General features: G+C 38.9%; 1 protein-coding gene across 2 annotated transcripts in view; it reads left to right on the forward strand.

Moving 5' to 3' along the window:
* The window catches only part of SMAP1 (small ArfGAP 1), a 105,886-nt gene that overhangs the window by 51,203 nt on the left and 29,957 nt on the right, over window positions 1-24,726 (forward strand). For both annotated transcript variants that reach the window (XM_075087066.1, XM_075087067.1), the window contains one exon: window positions 1,766-1,846. In XM_075087066.1, the coding sequence (XP_074943167.1) occupies window positions 1,766-1,846 (81 nt within the window). The remainder of the gene's footprint in view (window positions 1-1,765; window positions 1,847-24,726) is intronic.

A 24,726-nucleotide genomic window follows, 5' to 3' on the forward strand; every position in this document is an offset into this window, starting at 1 on the left:
GAAGCAAGGTTTTTCTGACAGACCATATTTTTTTAAAAGATGTTGAAGTCAGACTGGAAGACGATCGTATGCAAGAAGTTTAACTCTACTTTCACTTCAGTGTATTTAAGTAAACTTAGGGTATTGTGTTTCTGAAGTGTACTGTTATGACACAACATCCTTTCCCAGGAGGAGAGCAAACAAGTCACAGTTGTTTAAGATGTAGAAAAGCTTCCACAGGAGAAGAGATTTGGTTTATTTACATTATTCAACTTGGAAAGGTTGGAGTGGGGATAGGGAATGGATAACTTCTGGAGAAGTTATCGTTCTGATGGTATATCTGTGTGCTGTATGTGATTATGGTCACAGGGTTTTGAGAGTATTTAGAATGCAGGTTGGTACTAGGATTGGTGACACCGTAACTAAAGAAAGGCTAAGCTTTGTTTGAAAGGCATGGCTATGCATTTGTAATCTTAGTTAAGTAAGCCTGCAAGTCTTAGGTTGTTATGATGGCCTCAAAACAAAATACTGCTCTATACTTGTCCCAGTCATACAAACTTTCTCTTGGACACCTGGCACTGCCACAGGTGAGATAGTGTTGGCTGGGCCTCTGGTCTGGACGGCTGTGCTCGTTTTTATGTTCCTTATGTTCACTAAAATCAAAGTTGGTCTCTGTTTCTTTTCTTCAAAACAGACATGCCAAATTGCCCTTTTCTGCAGTTTTGTGACAGAAACTTGTAGCTTAGTAGTCTGTTTTATTTTTAATACTGAAGCTGCATGGACAGTTACCTAAACTGTCAAACTTCCTCCTAATACTGGGAAACTTGCTAAAAAATAGTGTCTTGTGGAACAAAGCTGTTTTGAAGCTTTGAACTAAGGGATCCAAGTCTAATGGCTGAAGGAACATTTAGAAGCTACGGTCTCATCTTCTTTATTAGAGATGGTAAACTCTTGTTCCATCCATTTTAATGTTCAAGTATACTCACTAGTACTGTACTGTATTTTTACAAGGTAAATGCAGGCAGATCGCTAGGTCTAAAAATCACTACTAACACTGTTAAAGCAATTGCTGGCCTGAAAAACAGTCCATATCTTCTGTATATTACGATGCCATAAGGAATATTTTTTGCTTCAGCCAGACTAGGTCTATAATATTGCTCCATTTATACATTCAAAACTAAAATGAAAAAAACTTCTGTAATGTTATTATAATGCATTGAAAGTAAAGGGAACTCTTGTTTTTTTTTTTTTTTCTGGAACAACTTAATATCTTATGTCTCAGCAGATCTGTCTTATAGCCCAAGTCAACTTTTTGCATTCTGGAGTATTTTTTTAAGACTTCTATATTAGCTTTTAAAAATTAGTAATTCTCTGCAGAAAGCTGCATGCAAATTACATTACAGTTCTTAGGTCAAGAGACTGGCGTATATCCTAACGACAGAGGTTATCGGAGTTAATAGCGTACTTGTAGATGTTTTTTTTTTCTTTTCAGATCTGCTTACCTTAGGAGAAGCAACACTGGTTCTTTTTTCCTTCTGCTTATAAGGAGAAATGCAGATGAGCCAGTGCAATAGTGAATTTCTTGAATTCTCAGAGTTAAAATATTTTTAATAGTACTATATGGGCAAAATGAGTCACTTCTGGGAGCAGAGCAGATAGAAGCAAAAACTCTGAATTGAAGTGGAGTAACTGAAGACCTTTGTTTATATTCTGTATGATTGTGGACATTCAGTATATTTGCAAATGCATTGTTGTTGAATACTAGCAAAATACTTTCTTTTTGCAGAAGGAAAAAGAAAAAAAGAAAGAAGAGAAAAAGAGAGATAAAGAGTCAGAAAAACCATCAAAACAGTTAGCAGTTGAAAAGGTAAGAATAGTTTATTTTTTCCAGTTACTTAAAAATCACACATTGTATTAGACATGTACAAAGATTTGAAAAATGAAATTTTAAATGTGTGTATATGCATGTATATATATGTACATATCTGTGGGTGTGAATAGTAATCCAGTAAATCCACATGAATGGTTACTTGTGCTGTTGCTTGCATACAGAGGTTAGCTGACCATATGAGGAGGAATATGTTTTGGGGGAAGAGGGAAATGAGATAAGATTTGATAAGATTTAAGCTCAGATAATTAAGGCTTTTAAGATGTACTGTTGCCATTCTTGCACAGAATCATAGAATCCCAGGTTAGAAGGGACCTCAGGGATCATCTAGCCCAACCTTTCTAGGAAGAGCACAGTTTAGACAAGATGGCCCAGCACCCTGTCCAGACGACTCTTGAAGGTGTCCAATGTGGCCGAGTCAACCACTTCCCTGGGGAGATTATTCCAATGGTTGACTGTCCTCAGTATGAAAAATTTCCCTCTCATGTCCAATTGGAATCTCCCCAAGAGCAACTTGTGTCCATTCCCCCTTGTCCTCTCCATGTGACTCCTTGTAAAAAGGGAGTCTCCATCTTCTTTGTAGCTACCCCTTAAGTACTGGGACATGGTGATGAGATCCCCTCTCAGAGATCCCCTGCACAGAAGATTTTCAGTTTCACTGAGCACTGTATGGCCACTTAATACTGTCTTTCATAAATGGATCAATGTTAAATATAAGCATATAACTTAAAAAATTAATAACTAGGTAACTTGAAAATATTCAATAAGTCATGTCACAAAACATGGTAGACAAACTAGTTAAGGTGCTTCTTTATGCAGCTATATTAAAGCATAATGAGCAGCCTTAGCACCATAGGTAAAATTAAGTCATACGCTTCTGTATAAAGTTAATATTAAACAAAAAGGGAATGAGTAATTTAAGTATTAAATGCAATAATTTCTTCAAAGACAGATGTCCTCTCTCAGATGATGCGAATCCATTAGTACGTTCTGATCTGCAGTGTAGTCCAGAGAATGCATTGGAGTCTCCATCTGTCAGTTTATTCCCCAATAGTGCTATGTTAGAATGATGAAAAATGTTGTGCATTCATACATTATGATTGCAGATGTATTTCTAGTTCACTTTTCAAATAGAAGTTTTTTATTTTGCATAATAAAACAAGGTACAAAAATATATGCGCATTTGGAGGGGAAAAAAAGCCCCTCCCCAATACCAGTATCTTTTTTCTGAAATTGGAAAGCAATTTTGGAATAAGCGCAGAAGGAAACTTTGTTATGACAATTTGCGCAGCCTCACTCAGCTAATGGAAAAGGATATTATGATTCATGGTAGGAGGTTAAAGCATATATATGGGTGACAATAAAAACATCAAGAGTGTTGATTATTGAAGTTTTACAAGAGCATCCAGTCAAATCAAATGTTTTATTCTGGTCCTTAGAACAATATACTTATAAAGGCTAAAAACATTGCTGTGGTTTGGAAATCTGAAGTTTCTAAAACCCAAAGGTCTAGTTTTGGTCTGAGGAAGAGAAGGTTTCCCTTTGCAAGGATGCCTGAACCTTATTACATGGCTGGGAACGCTTGGTTAGGTGAGGAGAAAAGAAGACAGTGCACAGTTACAGCTGAAGGACTACCCTTAATACTTGAAATAAAAACAAATTAAAATGCCACTGATTAGATTTCCATTTGAAATGTCATTAGATAACCAGCTAATGATTAAGGAAGTAAAAGGAAGTATTTTGATTTTAAATGCTTGTACTGCAAAATGTGGAATTTGGTAAATATATCCGTGTTAGATAACAGTGCTGTTGTAACAGCTGCAAAATGTTTGAAATACTGCAGCATATTTTATTTCATTATTAATGTGTCAGCACTGATTGCTCAAATAGAACTCATCTGTCATCTTTTTAATTTAAGGGATTCTTTAAGCTCAGGATTTTCAAGTCTTTTAAGGATCGTTCAAAATAAACTATTTTTAGACACAGCCTGTAAACTTTACATGTTTTTAAAATCACAGTCACTTTTTAGGATTCAGAGGAAAGAGACCTATATCAAATGCTTGTATTTCTGTTGGAAAGTACTGCTGAGATAGAGGACCAAAAGGTTTTATTTTTACATATGGAATAATACATTGCCTTTTTTGTGGTGTGATTCTGTTTCAGGGAGCTGATAAACATTATTCTTGGTTTGACTAATAATGATACACTCCACATCTGATTAGAGACTGTCTACAGGATATTTTTAAAATTCCATGTTGAATTAGTAGGGAAATGCTAGCATCTTGACCATAGTATCATGTTATCAGCAACCATGTCAAGTAGTAGTTGGCTATTTATGCCAGTTCTCAGCTTTCTGGAGAAGGAAACAGAATACGAAAATTCTTTGTACACTTCATATGTGAAGTCACTGGTCACCTTTATTGCAGGCAAGGTATATCTCCAGTCTAGATATTCCAGGTTTGGGAAGCTAATGAATTAAAAATATGTGACCGAGCAACTGGCAGTTCTACCAGTTTTGAGACTTCTCTTGGTTAAGGTAATTCAAGCAGTGTTTAGCTATCCTGTAGAGGAATCAGTGAAGATGGAAAAAATGACAGGCTTTAAACAAGGAAAAATTTGAAAATTAAACTGAACAAAACTTCAGATCTCTTTACAAGTGTCATGTACTCCTACAAGTTCTAAGTTCCTAGTGTCATCTTTTTTGTATCTTATATTGAGTTTCTTAGCTCTTAAAGAATATGCATCCTAAAAAATTAATGTTCATGTTCAGTTCTCATGTTCTATCTCTGCTTCATAGAACTGACTAGTCTGCTCCTGCACCTGCATAAGAGCCTTTCTCCGGTGACTAACTGACCTTTAGCATGCTGAATGTCTAGCGTGACTTCTGTTGCGTTTTCAAATATTGCTGAAAGCTTGTAGCATTGATTTAGTGAACTGCATTATTCCAGTATTGCATTGTGTCAGGTAATTGTGGCATAAAAGATACTTTGTTGATGAGCATGCTTCTATAAGTAAAAAGAGGATAAAATAGTCTATTAACTGATTTAACAATAATGGGCTTCCTTACCGAAATTGCTTTTGAGTAAGAATCATCATGTCCTTAAAGCGGGTTTCATGGGAAGCACTTTTTATGAACATTCAAGCTGGAGACAGTGATTTCAGATGTAGAGTAAAGATCAGAGACATCTACCGCAGTCAGCGAGAAGCAAGGATACTTGTTTGACTCTTTTTTTTTTTTTTTCTGTACCACTTTCTGTGACAAAATTAGCAGGTAATTTTTAATATAACAAGATCTTACTATGTCAGCTACGGACTCAGTCTAGTCCGGTGATTAGCATTTTATTGGAAGCAGCCAACAGTGTAATGTTTCACATCAGATCTGCAGTGTATTTAAATAACAAAAGAAATTTCATTGCAAAACTACTGGCAGTTGTAATGGTTTTTTCAGTCTAATTGAAGGAAGTTGAGAAACTTGCATAACTTACCCCTTTCTCCCCCTATCCCTGTGCCATTTCCACAATTGCAGACCTCAAATTTCCTCAGTGCTCATGCTTAAAATAACCTTATCCTTACAGTTATTTTGGAGGAAAAAAAAATTGAAAGAAAACTGCAAGAACAATTATTGTACAGTTCTTCATGGCATGAAAACTGAAGCCAGGTTATGTGGAGCTGAGATGTCCAGTCAAAGCCCATCTTGTTTGTAAACAACTGAAATGCCAGTTTTAGCAGATTAAAATGTGTTGAATTGCAAGAATAATCAAACAGCAAATTGCATACTTTGTAATTCTTATGGGCCAATAGCAAAAATAATATCACAAAGCAAAATGACATGCAATGGAAGCAATTCTTAGATGTTCTGTATGCCCAGTTAAGATTAAGAGATTTTAAATTGGCTAAAAAATCTGATACTTAAGAGCCCATTTCAGTAGTGGGGAGGGAAGAAAGTTGGTAGTTTGACCACCAATCTTATCTGTTTTGTTGACGGTAACACAGGAAAACTTTTCCTTTGTAGATGAGAAAAACTAGCCAGGCTTTTAATAGCTGTTTTTTAAACTTCTTCATCCTGTCCATATTTTCATCAGCTGCTGAAGAGCTTTCCCTTCTTATTAACTACTCCTTTGCACAGCTGAAGTTGGGTGAAATCTCCCAAATCAGTCATGGTTTTCTGTGTTTTCTTTTTTTAATTTCTTTCCTCCTTTCTTTTCTGCCTGAGTGGGCTGAACAGGTTCTTCATTCAGGAGCAGAGTAAAACACTGAACTCTTTATTTCTAATATGTCTACTGAGTAGAAATTTTGTGTCTCCTTAGGTAACTGAACATGCTCAATTTACAGTCATGTGGTGACTTTAAAAAGAATACACAGCCTACACATTCTGCTGGTGTGTGCGGGGGTTACCAAAGCCTCGTAGTAGTATTCTGAACTAAAATTTGAACTGTGCAGTTGTTTTAGTTAGAGTTTCTGCTCATAGCGCAGAGGAGGGCTTTATGTAAGCTCCATGCTGCTTCTTCATGCAGCGTGTTGGAGCAGGGTCTGGGTGCGCTCCATCCACCTTGTACCTGTTTTCCACTGAAAGGAAGCATAGGAGGGAAGGAGATGAGGTGCAGTCTGGTCATCCGGGCTGAAGGATCAGGACTATGGGGGGAGTGGCCGGTGTGTGAGCTGTGGAGTTTGGGTGCCCCAAAGATAAATGAGGCCATTAGAGCTGCAAAGAATGGAGTGAGGAAGACTCTGCTTGCAGACGATCAAATGATATGCTCTCCACGGAACAGACAGGAAACTCTTCATGCATTTGGCAATACTGCTAAGAAAAGTGGGTTGCATTGAGTACTTCCATTGCACGTATTCGATTTGGAACAGAGAACTTGAGTTGTCTGAATGAGACTTCTTGAATTTCAGAGCAACCAGGACAAATATAGTTTTTTAAAACTAGACCTTTTTATATCCATCTGCAGTACAAATTAAAATTTAAAAAAAGCATAACTAAATATGACGTCTTGAGGCGTTGGCATGCTCCAAATGTAAAGGGGGAGAGAATTCATATGCCTGAAGCTGTCAGATTTTTGTGGGGTTCAACTTTTCATATAGCTTTAATTTTCTTGATGTGCTTTAGTGCTAGCAGTCCAGAATTAAGCCAGAAGTGTTTTGGAAAATTGTCCCTAGAAAAATTGACTAGTATTTCCAATATCTAAAACTTCAAGTTCAGCTAAGTTTGTGGCACTGAAGCTTTGACAGTGCTCAAGTTCAGCACTGTGTAGCTTTCTGTGGTGTTTATTTTAGAGATTTTGTATCAGTTGAAGACTTTCACGAAAGCATTGTGATGGCTTCACTGTAAAATACTGCATATTGAAGGCTGTAGTTATCATGAAACTAAATCTAATTTATTGAAAGGAAGCTGTTTTAAGACAGATTGTGTTGTATTAGGACAGTAAAGTTAAATGGTTAGGATGTAAAGAACAAGCTATTTTTTCTTCACAAACTAGTGCTTTTGCAAACTAATATTGACATTCAAAGTTAAGACTTTTTTTTGTTCTGCTGAACCTATCAGGATGATGAATGTTTCTGAAGGATTGCAGCAGTTAAACTTGATTAACTGAAGCACTATTTGACACTGTAAGTTTAGTTGATTGTATTGCATTTTGAGTTTGAAATTGGCTCTTTTTTGTGTGTAGAGTTAAGTGACAGGAATGGGTCAGTTAGAGGTTATCTTTCAATGGTAGTATACAAATGCTGTTTTTCTTCCCCAAACTGAAGACTAAATTGCCAGTTTAAATTCAGCAATAAAAGTTAACTGCTGCCTCTCAGTCCGCTGGTACCAACGAGCACCAGATGGCTCGCTTTATGGAGGTACTGACATAAGTTTATTTGCATTTAAAAAGTACTAGAAAACCCCTGAAGTAAGAGTGAGAGCAAACCATGTTAGCAGCTTTTCACTTTCATATAACAAAAGCACTGTGTCAAATACTTATTTAACCAAATAGGAAGAACTTACTGTAGCTTCTTAAGGTAGTAGTTTTGTCTGTTTCCTTTTTCCCCCCCTAAGACAGCTAAAACTCCCACAAAAATCAACCTGTTTGGGCAAGTGAGACAAGAGGAACTGATAGTCCCCATTAGTGTTTTTCACTTACCCCAAATATTCCAAAATATCATCCTAATCATTTTGTACAAGGATAAATTAGTTGGAGCAAATAGTGCTCTAGTATTCTTCGCTACTGCAAATCTGTGTAGTGTTGTAAGAATGCGTGGAAGAATGAAAGCCTGCAAAATGTCCTCTTAAACAACAGTTTGGTGGAAAGTCAAGTATTTAGGTGTTCACTTTTAGGTTGTAGGAATAAGTTGACTCACAAACACTGGCCTGAATGATAATATAAATACAGAACTACATTATAAATATTCTAAATGTTTTCTTTATTTTGATACCATTTCGATAATGTATTTGGTAAATCACTTGGATAGTAGCTCATAATGTTTCTCTTGACTTCTAAACATTATTTGGTTTTTTTTGAGTGATTTCATTTTAAAATGCTTTTTCTTTGTTTATATAAATGTAATCTAAATTTAAGCAATCAAATGTTTATCACAGGAACAGAAAAACAAAAATGTGTTTTGCCCTCTGGTTGAATGCATAGTCTTATTTATACTCTTAGTCCTTGTTTTCACAAATTCAGACTAAGCAGATATAAGTTAAAGGTAAGCATTTAGGAGTATGTGATAAGACACAGGACAACCTGTTTCCCTGCCTCCTACCCCCATAGAGGATGAAGGGTTTTAAGTCATCTTGTTCTCCCAGTCTGCCTTTTATGGACCTGTCCCAGCCTGGTTTTACATTTCCAATTATACCTCTTCAGTCTTGTGGAAAAGATCAGATGATTTTGGGTTCTTTGGTTGCTTCTAATGCTAATCTGGAAGAAGGCAAATCAAATTAGATTCTTCCCAAAACCGTGCGATTCATTCCTTTTGTGGGTAACAAAGGACTCCTTATGTTTGAAGATTGCCTTGAAAAATAGGCTTACTTAATGAAATGAATCTGTCATGGCTCTTATTACGTATTGGGAGTTGTAGACAAAGAAATTAAGAAATGGATATTGCAGGTAGAAGCTATTGAAAGAGACCCCTTTTTATCAGGTGGGAAGAAGGGTATTTGTCTCTTTAGTGTTGGAGAAGGAAGGTATCGTTTTTTTTTCTTGGCTGCTTTTATGTTCTGTATCAGCTTGATCCTCTCTGGTCTGCAGCAGAACTGTATTTTAATGTCTTTTTTTTTAATGCTATAGAAAGGAAATCTTAAAACTATGAGAACAAGCTTGGGTTTGGGCTGCTTTGGTTAAATTGGCTTTTGTTTAACTTGCCAAACTATTTTTAACAGAAAGATATTAAGTGTGCTTAGTTTTAATTGTTCCTCAGTTATATTTTTTCTCTCCATGCAGGGTCAAAACCTAAAACTGCCCTGGGTTTTCAGTTGGTAATACTTACTAACAGATGGCATTTTGAGGTTTCTTCTGCTTGCTTGTGATAAGCTTCACATTTTTTCCTGGTGACTTCGAGACAATTAGGAAGGCACCGTCTACATATACTTACATGTATATTGAAGCAAAAAAAAAAAGTGGGCACACTTAAATAAGCGTGAACTAAATCAGCCTTATTTGTGGATGGATGCTATCTTTAGGTAAAAGCATCTATATGACCAAGACTTATTCTTTCTGAGACATTTGAAACCACAGGAGCATTCATGGCTGAAACTCCAAATATACAATCTCATCTAAAAAGTTTTATAAAAAGTATAGTACTAGTTAGGAGATTGTGTACAATCAATCAAATGTGCAAGAACAAAAAGCATGACATTTTTACAGAAGTGGTGCCGATAAATGGAACTGAATGTAAAGAAGGGTAAATATTAGATGATATGAAGTTGATAACAGAAAAAGACATCTAATTTAAATAATGTCACTCAAAATAATAATCTTATCTTGTTTTGAATAATAGGCTTCCTTTTGGTTTCCTAAAATAATGCAAGTATCAGAGCATGAGCAAAGCAATCAAGTGTCTTTGTGTGTTCTGTTTCATTTTACTGTGCTTAAGATAGAATGTGCTTGAACTTCTCGGGAGAGATCTCACTCCAGTGTGTGACCATCAAGGCAGGGCAAGGGGTAATGGGAGGCACTGTCAGATGTGCAAATCTTACTTAAGAGTATAGATAGTAACTCTGTTTTCCATAAAGAATAATTTTAGATGACACTGACAATATTAAAAGCTCCAACATTAGCCTGAGCTTTAAATTGTTTAACAAAAAAAAAAAAGCTGAGAGAGGTTTCTACACTGTCATGCAATTTTCAGTGTCTTCCAGGTTAAATTCATAGCTGACATAGGTATTGATTGCATGGCTTTTTACTAAAAGGAATAAGAGTATTTGGACTGTTGAATTTACTATGTTTTGATAGCTGCTCATGACACTGGAACAGTTGCACAGAAAACTTTATGGCTCTGGCATTCATCCTTTTACATAGTTATGTCTTCACAAAATTAACTCAAAGGTATTTGGAAGATAGTACTGTAGCGGTGGTAGAGATAAAAGCACAATAAGGCAGAAGCAGGATCTTTAACACAATTTGAAGGAAATGAACAAGTTTCTTGCTGTAGATAATTTTGTGAGATAAGTATGGCAGAAAATTAAGTCACGAGTTACCTAGTTGTTCAAATAACTAGCATCTCTCTAATGCTAAGTTCCTTATATCAGTCAACACTGTTAACCCATCTGCATTCCATTGCCTCCTGCCTCTGCTGAAAAAAGGGTTGCAGCCAGATGAGCTTGTCTTCCAATTTTACTTAAAATTTTTCCTTTATAAAATTGGACCTGCAGCTTGAAGATGGGGCCAGTTCTGAGGTTGGTCCCCACGCATGTCAGCGTACTGTTGAAAAAATCAATCTATCCCCCCTCTGCCCAGCAAAGATGGTCTCTCTCAACTTGAGAATAACGTGCTTCATGTCAAGAGTGTAAGGTACTGCAGGCTTGTTTGCTAGGCAGATAGTGTATTTTAAACTGTGTAGTAACATCGGTAACTTCTGCTCAAGATGACATACAGATTTTTTTTGTCTGAGGTACTTAATCTTCAGTTTACACTGTAAATAGATATCATGTATCTTTTTCCTTTGTTTAAACATAGACTATTTTAGTGGTGTAAAAGAAATTGGTATGGCTGAATCTTAGCATAAATGTTGAAATAGGCGCCTGAACATGCAAGCCAGAGCCTTTATAATATCACTTTGAAGGGTCAGTTGTAAAACTTCAGAATCTTTGAAGCTGTCAATCTACAAGTTGTAGCCATCCTTACGTTTTGTAAGGATGATTTAAATATTCATTTTCAGATAACCCAGAAATTTTATATAGGTTCACATTATTTTAACTGGAGGAATAAAAGCAGAAGGAAGTTAGACTCATTTCCATTTTAGATGTAGACTGCTAGACTGGACTGTGGCTAGGATGCTTCTTGATACTTGGTGTTAAGGATTATGGTGATACAAGGGTGAAGAGAAAGAAAATTGAGTTTATTCAAGTAAAGGGAAATCCATTTCGGGATTTGTTCTGGTTTTGGCTGTGACAGAGTTAATCTTCTTCCTAGTAGCTGGTATAGTGCTGTGTTTTGGATTTAGCATGAGGATAATAGCAACAACTAAAACAGTGTGTTATCAGAAGTAGTGTTTGTACGAAGTCAAGGACTTTTCAGCTTTCCATACTCTGCCAGTGAGGAGGTACACAAGAAGCTGGGAGGGAGCATAGCAAGAACAGCTGACCTAAACTGGCCAAAGGGATATTCCATACCATATGACATCTCACTCAGTATATAAACTGGGAGGAGTTGGCCAGGGGGCAATGATCGCTGCTTGGGGACCAGCTGGGCATTGGTTGGTGGGTGGTGAGCGGCTGCATCACTTGTTTTTCATGGGTTTTGTTCTTTTCTCTGTTTTTTTCTTTTCATTACAAATTTATAATTAATATTTTTATTGTTCTCACCATCATAATTTGATTTCAGTTATTAAACTCACTCAACCCACCATTTTTCTTGCTTTTGCTCTTCAGATTCTCTCCCCCATCCCACTGGGGCAGGGGAAGGTGAGCGAGTGGCTGTGTGGTGCTTGGTTGCCAACTGGGGTTAAACCATGGTTAAAGTTAATTAGCTTCTAAAATAATAGTTTAAAAGTGGTTACATTTGAAATGAGAACAAAACTGAGGGGAAAAAGCTAACTGAACAGAAGAAACTAATGCAACTAATTGTCATAGGCATGAACAGCTAATGATGCATAAGTATTAAACATGTCTCCCTCTTACCAAGTTCTGCATTTTGTGAAACAGAATTATGTACTTGTATATGAGGTGACAAAGTACCTGCCAATTCGCTCCTAGCTTCTATAGTAGCAAAAGAAAACCCCAAGCTGATATAGAAGTACAAAAAATTAACCCATGGGTTTATTTCAGTCTGATTAGGGGTCAGTGGCAGGATTGAATTTCCATGGAACTAATTGAGAGGCTGTTTTAAAATGCATCTCTGTAGACATAGTATGCTTAAACTTCGTAAAGCGTTTTTATTGTACTGCTTGCCATAATGATAGAAAAGATGCAAATACAGGGTATCAGTCCAACACTTTTAAGAAGCAGAACCCTATTTGGGAAAAGTCCTAATTCAGAGGCGGTTTGTATGAAACCATATTCAATGTGATGCTCTAAGACTATCTGGCTAAAACATAAAGGCTGCAAGAATCAGAGGAACAAGACAGAGAGGGCAACCAGAGTAATCTAATGAGTGAAAACAGAGCACAGTGATCTGCTTCTCCTAGGTCTGTTGAGGGTGAGTGGTGAGGTGGGTCAAGGAAGGAGATTCTCTCTCAAGAACTCCAGGCAAGTAAGGGGTGATTGCATGCTAGGCTATAAGATTTATTGTGGGATGCAGAGAGAAAAGAATTCAGAGATAGGGCAGAGAATATTGTATGAAGCTTATTATGGGATGTTCAGGTGACAGATCAAAAGCAGGGAAATGGAGGAATCAAGGTGAATTGGGGTGGAACAGGCATGAGGAAGCAGGGGGGAAGGGGATAAAAAGGGCCAGTCATGTATATGCAGGTTGCTGGGTAGTATGCTAGTCTGAGCCCTGCACTTGATCACAGCAGGCTATCCTGTATTCTTGCCAAATTCTATTTGCAACCATGTTGTGTGTGAGTGTGCTGTCTCTTCCATATCTGTGCGTGAACACTAGCAAACTAAGTTGGACTACCAGACAAGGGCAAGAAGTCGGTTTCAACCACTGGAAAGAGACAGCAGGTTTGAGGAACCTAAGGGGTCATCAACTGGAGAGATCAGCATCTAGAAGCCAACTATTGCAAAGGCAGCATGTCTAAGACCAGCTACTGGAGGGCACCTATGTTGTGCTCAAACACGTATGTAACTGCTAGCAAATGTCATGCTGGACTAGCCGGTGAGTAGGATACCAGCATCTGGAAACATCCAAGGTCCAAACTGGTGACTGGCTAAGGGTGTAGGGTCTTGATACTGGATGAACTTAAGTGTCATGCAAAAAGCATTTTTCAGCAAAAAAGCCCTGTTGTTATAATGAAGGAAAAGAATGCAAACCATACCTTCATGAATAGTGTTAGAAAGCAATGTCTGTATCCAATTGATTTCCACCCCCCTCCCATGAGCTCAGTCAGTTGCTGTACCTGAAACAGCTCATTCTTGTCTGGAGAAGTATGAAGAAGGAATTACAAATATATACCCCTTAGTTCTGACTGGGTACACTGATATTATATTATGTATGACTGAAAAGGTTTTTTTGAAGGAAAGTTATAAAAGAAAATAGTTTAACGAGGAACCGGAACTAATATAGCTGCATTATTGTAGTCTTGCCCAGGCTAATTACCTCAATAGAATGGGAGTAGAAAGATATAAGCCTAGTTCACATAACCATAATATGCGGTTCTAAAACTAAAAATGTATTTAAAACCGCTTATAAAAATACAAACCATTTTTATTGCATTTCACAGCTTGCAAACTGAGGTACATTAGAACATTTCAACCCTAATCTGATTTATAGATGTCATAATGGGACACTGGATCAGCTACAGCTTTAAGATGCATCTACCTTGATTTTCTACTTCATAATGATTTCTTCTAAAAGATTTAAAAAATAGGATTTTGTGGATTAAAAGTAGAATGCTTGGGTTTGATCTAAATCAAGATCCATGACAAGATAATACAAAATAGGAAAAGGATTGATAAACAGCTTTTTGCTCTGCCTTTTGTGTCTTTGTGAACAGGTCCTTGCTTCTGGGCTCAAATGCAGTAATTTCAAAGATCAAGCTGCAGCAAACTCTGCCCAAATCCTTGTCCTCAGAATCCCTAGAAAACTTTGATACCTCTGCACTCAGTCTATGTCCCTATCCTTCTCTGCAGTCTTGACATCTCTAGCTCAGCTTTAGGTTCCTACTTCTTTTTGTGACTGTTACCTAGCAATCATCTTGCAATCTTTTGACACTTGAAGAAAAGTGCCAAATTTAGGAGAAGGAGGTTGCCCTCTTTTTTCAGACCCTATTTTGAACTGTCAACTTTAAGAACATAATATATTTGAAAATGAATGCATTCAACTGGTATTTCAAACGTGGTGGTTATATAGATTTAATACATAAATATAAGAATTTAAAGAGAAATATTTAATCTTTGATATTTTGCCATAGTCCAGATATGTATGACATTAAAGATTTTAAGCCTTCTTGGAATACATTGACTAAAGTAAATGAGATCTGAGCTAAAATTTTAAATTCATTTAAAATAAAATGGTAGTACTGGGTGGTCAATAAGTAATAAAGGAATAGTCTTAATCCACTTTCCATAGATGATATTAACATATTAGCCTAGACCCAGAAAACATTAATGAAATGCGATTATGGTGCAGCTGTCTGTTAGTTATGTCATGAAGCTTTTAATTCAAATGTCTGAATATATAACACATTTCACATAATCTTGTACAAGTACCTTGCCCTAACTCTGAAAATCTAATGAAATACATATATCCACGTTTTTAAAGTAGAGATGTAGATCAAGGACCACTTAAAAATGTCTTCCTTCAGGAGTGTGTTTCAGCTGAATGACCTTCATGTGTACAGAATCCTATTTAACAACAACAAAAAGAGGCAGTTAGGTTTTGTTGGTTTGCTTGGTATAAATGCCTTCAATTAGCTTACCTGCATCAGCATGAGTAGTTCAGTGTCTGAGAACGATTCACTGGAATAATCACAATAGCCTCTTAAATAAACTTATATTTTCCCCCTGGGTTAGATGTTTGAGGTAATTCTAGTTTTATAAAAAAGAGTGGTGGCTTTTTTGTTTTGGTTGACATGCAGTTTTCTCTTTGCAGAGTTGCTGTAGTCTACACAACTTCATAATGACACCACTGGAGTGTATCTTGTGATTCAATATAGCATACTTGCTTTCTGGTTTTTTTGCTGGTTAGGCAAAATAGAAGTTCATCACTTGCTAAGTGTGTCCTAAGTTTTGAAGAGTTAGTCTGATTTCTAAGTTTCTTCATATTTAGTTGCAAATCTGAAAAAATGCTGGTATCTTATAGGAGGGTAGACAGAACAACACATTTAATCTTTAGTGTGATTTAAATTCGACATTATGGAAGGATTTGTTTTTACTTATTTACATGTCAGATACAAAAGTTGTAAAAATGTTTTTTAAAAATTTTAGGATACCTATGTGAAGAATGGTTTAAATAGATAGGGGTGAAACTAACTTGTATAGTAGAATCAAAATCATTAAGGTTTGAGAAGACCTCTAGGATCATCAAGTCCAACCATCAACCCAACACCACCATTCCTCCTAAACCATGTCCTGAAGTGCCGTGTCTACACGTTTGTTGAACACAAGGAGTCTATGATAGAGTATGAGTATGTGATACAAGGGGTGTATGAGCTGTCAGGAAAAGTCATATCTACAAACCTATTGCAAGCTTATAGTAAATTACTAACGTTATTTTCTCATAGGGGAATTCTTGAATGTTTATGCTGTCTTGCAAGTTTTATTGCAAGCAGGTAATGAAGAGGGAAGGAATCCAATTACTTTATGCACAAGGCATACAATTCCTACCTAATAAGAGCAGAGGAAGACACTTGCTCAGTAACCATAGAAGTATCTATGAACTCTAGTGAGTAAACTGGAAATAGCTTTTAAGTAATTTAGAAGTGCTTTTCACTAAATTATTTGATGGATGTCCAGCTTTCATAAAGCTTCTTGTAGTTAAGTTATGAAAATAAGAAATGCATGGGTAGCCAGATGTGTTTGAAACAGACTGAATTCTAGATTTATATGAATTTTTCATTGAAGTAGAAAATTGAGGAAAATGTGCTGAGAATTTGTGTGTAATATTAAAGTATGAAAGTAGTAGCAGATAACTGGACTGGACAACTGATGGATCTGTTTATTGACAGTGACTGATATCTTGCTTCAGAGTAGGAAAGATTTATAGTAATAACTTATGACTGCTGTACTTCAGAGCTGTTAGTCACGTGGCTTACATCCTGCACTGTGTATGCTACCCCTTCTAATGCTCTAACATAATGTAAATGAGAATAAGGTCAATGTTAATCCGAAATCCTGATGCTGAAACCCGCTAGATTATTTACATTATCTTGTAGTAGTGAATTCACAGTTTTGCTTGTTTTTAAAGTATTTTGGGGGTTTACATTTCTGTTGGTTTTCATACATATTTTAGGACTGTTAAACCTTTAAAGTTTGTACATATGAAGATAATTGACATAAGGTTACAGAAGCAGAAAATGGAAACTTGAATTTCCTAACATGATTCCTTTTTCCCAAAGTCACTTATTTACAGTGAAAAATAACCACAGTATTTTCACTGCTTGCTGCTGGCACTTCTGAACCAGGAAGTTTGTTTCACTGTTGTAAATTCTAGTGCAAAATGTCCTCGGCTGCCTCTGTCAGAGGAGAGTAATCTGGTGAATAGGGATGTGCAGAAAAGTAGCCCGAAAACAGAGAGTTCAGACTGACTGTAGGCTCTGGAGTGTATGGTCATATTAAAAACTGTTCTGAAAGGCTTGCAGCATCCTTAATCATTTCACAAACTTGCACTGCTTCTTGTAAGGCTTGTCCTCCATTCGTTCAGGCGGTTCTTGCTATAGTAATTCCTGTAACATGCAACTCAAATCATGGGCTACAAAAATTTAAAGGCATTTCCATTGGAGTCTCCACCCATGGTCCCTTTGGAGCAGACCATAGGGTTTAACATTGCAATGAACTTCTCCCCTTGCCCCTGCCCTGGCTTGGACTTACCAACAGACTGCAGGTCCTTAGAGGTGTACCTGATCCAAGCTAAGCCATACCTAGGTGCCGTGGGCTCTCCAGGGGTACACCTGCTGTGGCATAGACTTAGCCACAGTCACTTTGAGGTGTACCTGTTCCAGTGTGGCCTTCTCCATGGGCCACAATGCCTTCAGCGATGTACCTGCTCCAGCATGGCCTTATCCACAGCCACAGTCCCTCCAGAAGTAAACCTGCTCCAGCATGGCCACACCCATGGCTGCAATTCCTCCAGGGGTGTACCTGCTCTATTGTGGGCTTATCCATAGCCACCAATGCTTTGAGATGTACCTTCTCAATTGTGGACTTACCCTTGGGCCACAATCCCATCAGAGGTATACCTGCTGTACAGGCATAACCATGGCCACAGATGCTTCGAGATGTACCTGCTTGGGCACAGCCTTATCCATGGCCATAGACACCTCAGGGTGTCCTGCTGTGGCATAGACTTAGCCACAGCCACTTTGAGGTGTACCTGTTCCAGTGTGGCCTTCTCCATGGGCCACAATGCCTTCAGCGATGTACCTGCTCCAGCATGGACTCATCCACAGGTCACAGTCCCTTCGACTCAAGTTCACACTGGAGTTTCAGCCTGTCCAGCACAGAAGCAGCAGTGATGCCCTGGCCATCTGCCAACCCAGGTGCCTGCCCATTGCTGTTATCAAAGTGTTCCCAGGCACAGCAGAGTAAGATGATAAGCAGTAGAGTAAGCAGAGAAAGCAAAAAGCAGCCACTAACAAGCACTAGACTGTAATATACAGTGGGGCAAGCAAGCCACATGGCAAGCACAGGAGCATGCCAATTAATAGCTAAACAGCGATAACAGCTATAAACTTGATCTAGGACATTTTCTTAAAGGAATAATTAAGAGAAAGAGGATAACTAAAGAGCAATGTAATTGCTACTGGGTCTGAATATTCTTGGTTTCTTCTCCTTCAAAGTCTAACACATATCAGAAGACCCCATGTATGTTATCTGTCCTGTCAACTATGCAAGCTGGCATAAAGCTTTCCACTTCCCTCTTCTTTCTATCCATCTTATACACCTAGTATAACATGCATATGGGTACAGTGCTGAGAGTCAGGAATGGACAAGGTGGTGTTTCCCAGAAAAGGAGCATGGGTAACACCAGCAATAGACCTCATAGCATCCTGTTATATATGTGCATTTAATAGGTGCGTGACTGTTAGTCAGGGTGCTACTGACCCTCCCTTTTGTCTTGCCCATGAGATAACTATATCCCTTGTAGACAACATCATATGTGCTGTACTGTAATCTTTGTACAGAGGAAGGAGGAGGATTGACTTGGCAATGTTTTCATTATTTTTCTGAGGGAGAATGAATTATTCATATAATGGTTATCTCCAAAGATAACTGCCTGAACAAAATCTGATTAAATGCCTGACTGAGAAACTGGACTTCCTACACTGTGCAACGTATGCTTCAGGTGTTACTTAATGTTCTTCAGAGTCCCATCTCCTGCAGTCTTGCTGCCTAAGTCTCTGGGAGAAAACATAGCTGTCTGTTCCAGGGAGTGGGAATTTACTTTGGATGAGGCTACTGCAGAACTATAAAGCTCAGGTTCAGGGCTTTGAGGCTTGTGTATGCTAAGCTTCAGTGGGAGAACAGAACTTAGGAATCACTATGATTTGTAGGGTGAGTTCCATAAGCAGCTTGATTCACTTGATTAATGTGCTCTTTGTATCTGCTTGGTGAAGTCTATAGAATGTTAGAGAAAAGGAAGAATCATAGAACCATTAAGGTTGGAAAAGACCTCTAAGATCATCAAGTCCAACTGTCAGCCCAGCACTACCATGCTTCCTAAGCCATGCCCTGAAGTGCTGTGTCTACATATCTTTTAAATACCTTCAGGGATGGTGACTCCACCACCTCTCTGGGCAGCCTGTTCCAATCCCTCACAACCCTTTGAGTGAAGAAATTTTTCCTACTATACGTCTAAATCTCCTCTGATGCAGCTTGAAGCTGTGTCACTAGTAACCTGGGAGAAGAGACGTAACACCCATTCACTACAACCTCCTTTCAGGTAGCTGTAGAGAGCGATAAGGTCTCCCTTCAGCCTCCTCTTCTCCAGACTAAACCACCCCAGTTTCCTCAGCCGCTTCTCATAAGACTTGCTCTCCAGACCCTTAACCAGCTTTGTTGCTGCTCTTTGCACATGCTCCACTACCTCAATGTTCTTATAGTGAGGGGACCAAAACTGAACACAGTATTCCAGGTGTGGACTCACCAGTACCAAGTACTGGGGGACAATCACTTCTCTACTCCTGGTGGCCATACTACTCGTGATACAAGCCAGGAGGATGCTGTTGGCCTTCTTGGCCACCTGGGCACACAGCTGGCTCATGTTCAGCTGACTGTAGACCAACACCCCCAGGTCCTTTTCTGCCAGGCAGTTTTCCAGCCATTTGTCCCCAAGCCTGTAGCGTTGCATGGGTTTGTTGTGACTAAAGTGCAGGACCTGGCACTGGGCCTTGTTAAACCTCATACAGCTGGCTTTGGCCCATTGATCCAGCCTGTCCAGATCCCACCCAACTTTGTGTGTCTGCAGTCTTATTGAGGGTGCACTTGATCCCTTCATCCAGATCATTGATAAAGATATTAAACAAGACTGGCCCCAAAACTGAGCCCTGGGGAACCCCGCTCGTGACTGGCCACCAACAGGATTTAGCTCCATTCATCACAGCTCTCTGGGCTTGGCCATCCAGCGAGTTTTTTACCCAGTGGAGCGTACACCTGTCCAAGCCATGAGCCACCAGCTTCTCTAAGAGAAGGTGGTTATGAACAAAATGGACCAACACTGGTGAAGTATTGCTGTCTATATGTGTGTGTATGTATAGTGCTTGAATTTAGTAAACAAGAGGTGCTTAGAGGTTGGCTTGTTTTAACCAGCAGAACAAAGGCTGATAGAAACATGATTGCATAAAACCAGCATAACTAAAATGATAGGGTTATTTGAAGTATTACATCAGTATTGCATGGGATGAGTTCAGAAAGTGCAATGTCATATGGTATGGAATATTCCTTAGGTCAATTCAGATCAACTGCCCTCACTATATCCCCTCCCAACCTCTTACCCCTAGGCTACTCACTGTGGGGGACAGAACAGGGGAAAAAAGAACAAGCCTTGATGCTGTGCAAGCACTGCAGTAATAGCCAAAACACTGGTGTGTGTTACCAACACTGTTTTAGCCACAAATTGAAAAAATAGCGCCATACTGGCTGCTGTGAAAAAAATCTTAATCCATCCCAGCCAGACCCATACAGGCAATTAGTTTGCGAAGTGTATAGTGTAAAGCAGATTTCAGTTCTCTTGTCCTTGTCAAAAAAAGTCTTTATTTACTAAAAAATTTGCTTTAGAGGAACATGTAAGAGAGAAACAAATCTGTAAAATCAACCCTAGAACGTGATGTGTGAATAGAGTAATTAATAGTGTTACTTGCTGATTTATTTGGTTTCAACTAACTCAAAAGTGTTTCACATAAATTAGATTGAACTAGAATGATGTTTTATTGAGGTGGTATATTGAGAGCAATCCATTGTGAGAGTTCAATAAAATGTAATAATGGTTTGTATAAAACTGAGCTTTGTTTTTTAAATTGAGACCTAGTAGGGACAAATAAATTTTTTTTTTTGTGGCCTAAACTAGTGTTCCTACACTATTTTTCAAATTAAGCCTTAGATAACTTTTATTGTTGCACAAAATGAGTAAAGAAAGAATAACAGCAATGCAACATTAAATGTAGGTTGTTGAATTACAAGTTATTCTTTCATGATGAAACAGAAAACTTTCTCATTTTAGGTGAACTGGGAAATTTTCTACAATTAAGTTCTTTTGATCTTGTAAGGTTGTAGTCAGAGTTTGAGCAAAATAAACTCAAAACTTTGATACAAATTTTTGTAATTTTTCCACCCAAACCTGATGAACTAGAAAATACTTCAGAATTTTAAAGATGAAATGGTAGAAAAATGAACAAGATTGACAAGTGATTTATCCTACCATTTCCTAATGGTAGGAAAATGAACAAGATTGATTAAATCATAGTCAGTATCTCTGTGAATTGCAAGCAGACTGACTGGTGCAGCTTCTGCTAATGAAGGCATCAGCACAGTGTGAATGTAAGAAAATTACATTACCTAAAATTATTAAAGCAGGCTAAGGCACTTGCTTGCTTTCAAATTGTAATAAATTGCAGATGGCCTGATCTTCTCTACAGTTGTCTGCTTTTAAATTTTGTTGGTGATGGTTTCTTAGCACAAAACATTAAAATTGACTAGGTTGCAATGTGGAGATATATGCAGATTACCAGCATATGTAATTCTACCCACAAATTTCAAGCTAGTTGACTTCTAGTGAAAGTGTGTGGAAATTAAGTGAAGATCCAAATATTCATTCTGTATTACCATTTTATTTAAATAGAAAAGAGATGATTCTTCTTAACCATAGACATAATTTCTCAGCTGTTTGTTTTGCTATATTTAAGTTCTGTGAAGTGCTTAACTAAGTTTTAGGTATCTGCTCTTATATACCAAAATATGATTTATCTCGTTACCTAAGGTCTACTTATGGGTCAGGTTTTAGTGGCATGTTGTTGTATATGTTTTCATTGTGTTGTAGATGTACAGCAGGCAGGATGTAGATGTGGCTTGATTTGGATATAAAATTGGGAGTCACTCATCACTGGACACTAAATAGAGAATTGAATGAGAGCAAAAAGTTAGAAGAAATTGTTTCCATGCTAGCAACTTTGTCAATTTTTAGTGCACAGCCACATGTTTGTCTTATATACTTTTAATAAAATGTAGTCAATACAGCTCGTAGGAACGTGTTATCCATGTGATTATCTAATATTTTGACAATTCGTCTGCCTTCCAAATATTAAAATTTGGGGAGGAACAACCCCATGCACCAGTACAGGCTGGGGGCTGAACTACTAGAAAGCGGCTCCGTTGAGAAGGACCTGGGAGTGTTGGTGGACAGCAACAGCAAGCTGTCCCTGAGCCAGCAATGTGCCCTTGTGGCCAAGAAGGCCAACAATATCCTGGGATGCATTAAACGCAGTGTGGCCAGCAGGTTGAGGGAGGTTATCCTCCCCCTCTACTCTGCCCTGGTGAGACCACATTTGGAGTACTATGTCCAGTTTTGGGCCCCCCAGTTTAAGACGGGTGTGGAACTGCTTGAGCAAGTGCAGTGGAGAGCTACCAAGATGATCACGGGACTGGAGCATCTCCCTTCTGAGGAAAGGCTGAGAGTTTCAGCCTGGAGAAGAGAAGACTGAGGGGGGATTTCATAAATACCTATAAATATCTGAAGGGTGGGTGTCAGGACAATGGGACTAAGGTCTTTTCAGTGGTGCCCAATGACAGGCCGGGGGGCAATGGGCACAAGTCGGAACTTGGGAAGTTCCACCTGAACACGAGAAAAAATTCTTTATTGTGAGGGTGACAGAGCAGTGGCACAGGCTACCCAGGGAGGCTGTGGAGTCTCCTTCCCTGGAGACATTCAAATCCCGCCTGGATGCATTCCTGGGCCCCCTGCTTTAGGTGTGCCTGCTCAAGTAGGGGGGTTGGACAAGATGATCTCCAGAGGTCCCTTCCAACCCCTACCATTAAAGAAGAAAAAAAAATTCAGATAGTTGATTCAGCAGTAGCATTTGTCTTAGTCTCCTATGTATCACACAGTCTTTTTAGAAGCAGAAAAATAGAAATTCTGATCAGACAATAGAAGAAAAAGCTCCTCTTGACCTTAGTCCATTTCTTGACTCCTGTTAAGTACTCGCCTTCCCATACTATCAGCATGGCATGCCTCTCAGGGGAACTTCTTAGCAACTGTTACCTCTGCTGCAGAACTTGATTATTTTTCACAGATTCCTTTTATTATGTATGGAGTAGGTATATTGCATAATATTACTGCAGAAGATACTTGCACTTCAGTGCTGAAGCAATCTGAAGAGCTGCTACTAAAATGATCTTTGAGAGAGAGCTTCAGGAAGAGGCTATGGTAGATACAGATGAGACAAAATCCCATATGAGGGAATGATTACTCTTAAAGGAAAGGGCTCTTTGCTACAAAACCAATCCTGAAACAGTGTTTCTATGTGCTAGGCATCACACCCGCCACAATGGATTAGCCCTTGAGAAATCACAGTATTCCAGAGAAGATTGCCGTAGCCCCTTCTACAGAGACATCATGAGGTTGTTTAGGGTGCCCGAAAGCATGAAAGGCCTTAAGCCTTGGCAAAAATGTCTGCTAAGAGTCAATAAAATAGCTGACCGTTCTTATGTGTTCCATTACTTGAGGTAATCACAGAATCTCAAAATGGTTGAGGTTGGAAGGGTATTGTGGAGGTGATCTTGTCCAGCTCCCTGCTCAAGCAGGCGTTGCTTAGAGCAAGTTGCCCAGGCCCACATCCAGACAGCCTTTGAATATCTCCAAGGAGGGAGATTTGACAACTGCCCTGGGCAAGCTGTGCCAGTGCTCAGTCACCCTCATAGTGAAAAAGTGTTTCCTGATGTTCAGGACAGGACCTCCTGTGTCTCAGTTCGTGGTCATTGCCTCCGATCCTGTCACTAAGCTCCACTGAAAAGACCCTGGCTCCAGCTTCTGTACACCCTTCCTTCACGTGTCTGTATACATTGATATGTAACACCCCCCCCCCCCGCCCCCCCCGAGCCTTCTTTTCTCTAGGCTGAACAGTACCAGAACTCTCAGCCCATAAGAGAGATGCTCCAGTCCCTTAATCATCTTTGTGGCCTGTCGCTGGACTTGCTCCAGTATGTCCATGTCTCTCTCCTGCAGAGCCCACAACTGGACACAGCTGTCCAGCTGTGGCTTCACCAGTGCTGAATAAAGGGAAAGGATCACCTCCATTAACCTGCTGGCAATAGATAACCTACAGCCCAGGGGATACCATTAGTCTTCTTGGTCACAAGGGTAAACTACTGGTTCATGTCTGCCAGGACCCCCAGATCTTTTTTTGTAAAGCTGCTTTCCATCCAGTGGTTCTCCAGCATGTACTGGTGCCTGGGATTGCTCTTCCCCAGGAGCAGGGCTTTGTACTTCTCCTTGCTGAACTGCATGAGGTTCCTCTCAGCCCATTTCTGCAACCTATTGAGGTCTTTCTGGACGGCAGCACAACCATCTGGTGTGTCGGCCGCTCCTCACAGTTTTGTGTCACCTGTAAACTTGCTGAGGGTGCACTCTGCCCCATCATCCAGCTCATTAATGATGTTGAGCAGGACTGGACCCAGAATTGACCCCGGGGTACACCACTAGTGACTTGCTTCCAATTAGACTAATCAGTTCCTGTTGTACCTGGCCATTCAGCCAGTTTTCAATCCACCTTAGTGTCTGCTCACCTAGGCCATACTTCATTAGCTTCTGTATGAGGATCTCATGGGAGACAGTGTCAAAAGTCTTACTGAAGTCAAGGTAGACAATATGCACTGCTCTCCCCATGTCTCCCAAGCCAGTCATGACGTT

This window comes from Phalacrocorax aristotelis, chromosome 3 (genome assembly GCF_949628215.1).
Source record: "Phalacrocorax aristotelis chromosome 3, bGulAri2.1, whole genome shotgun sequence".
Classification (NCBI taxonomy): domain Eukaryota; kingdom Metazoa; phylum Chordata; class Aves; order Suliformes; family Phalacrocoracidae; genus Phalacrocorax; species Phalacrocorax aristotelis.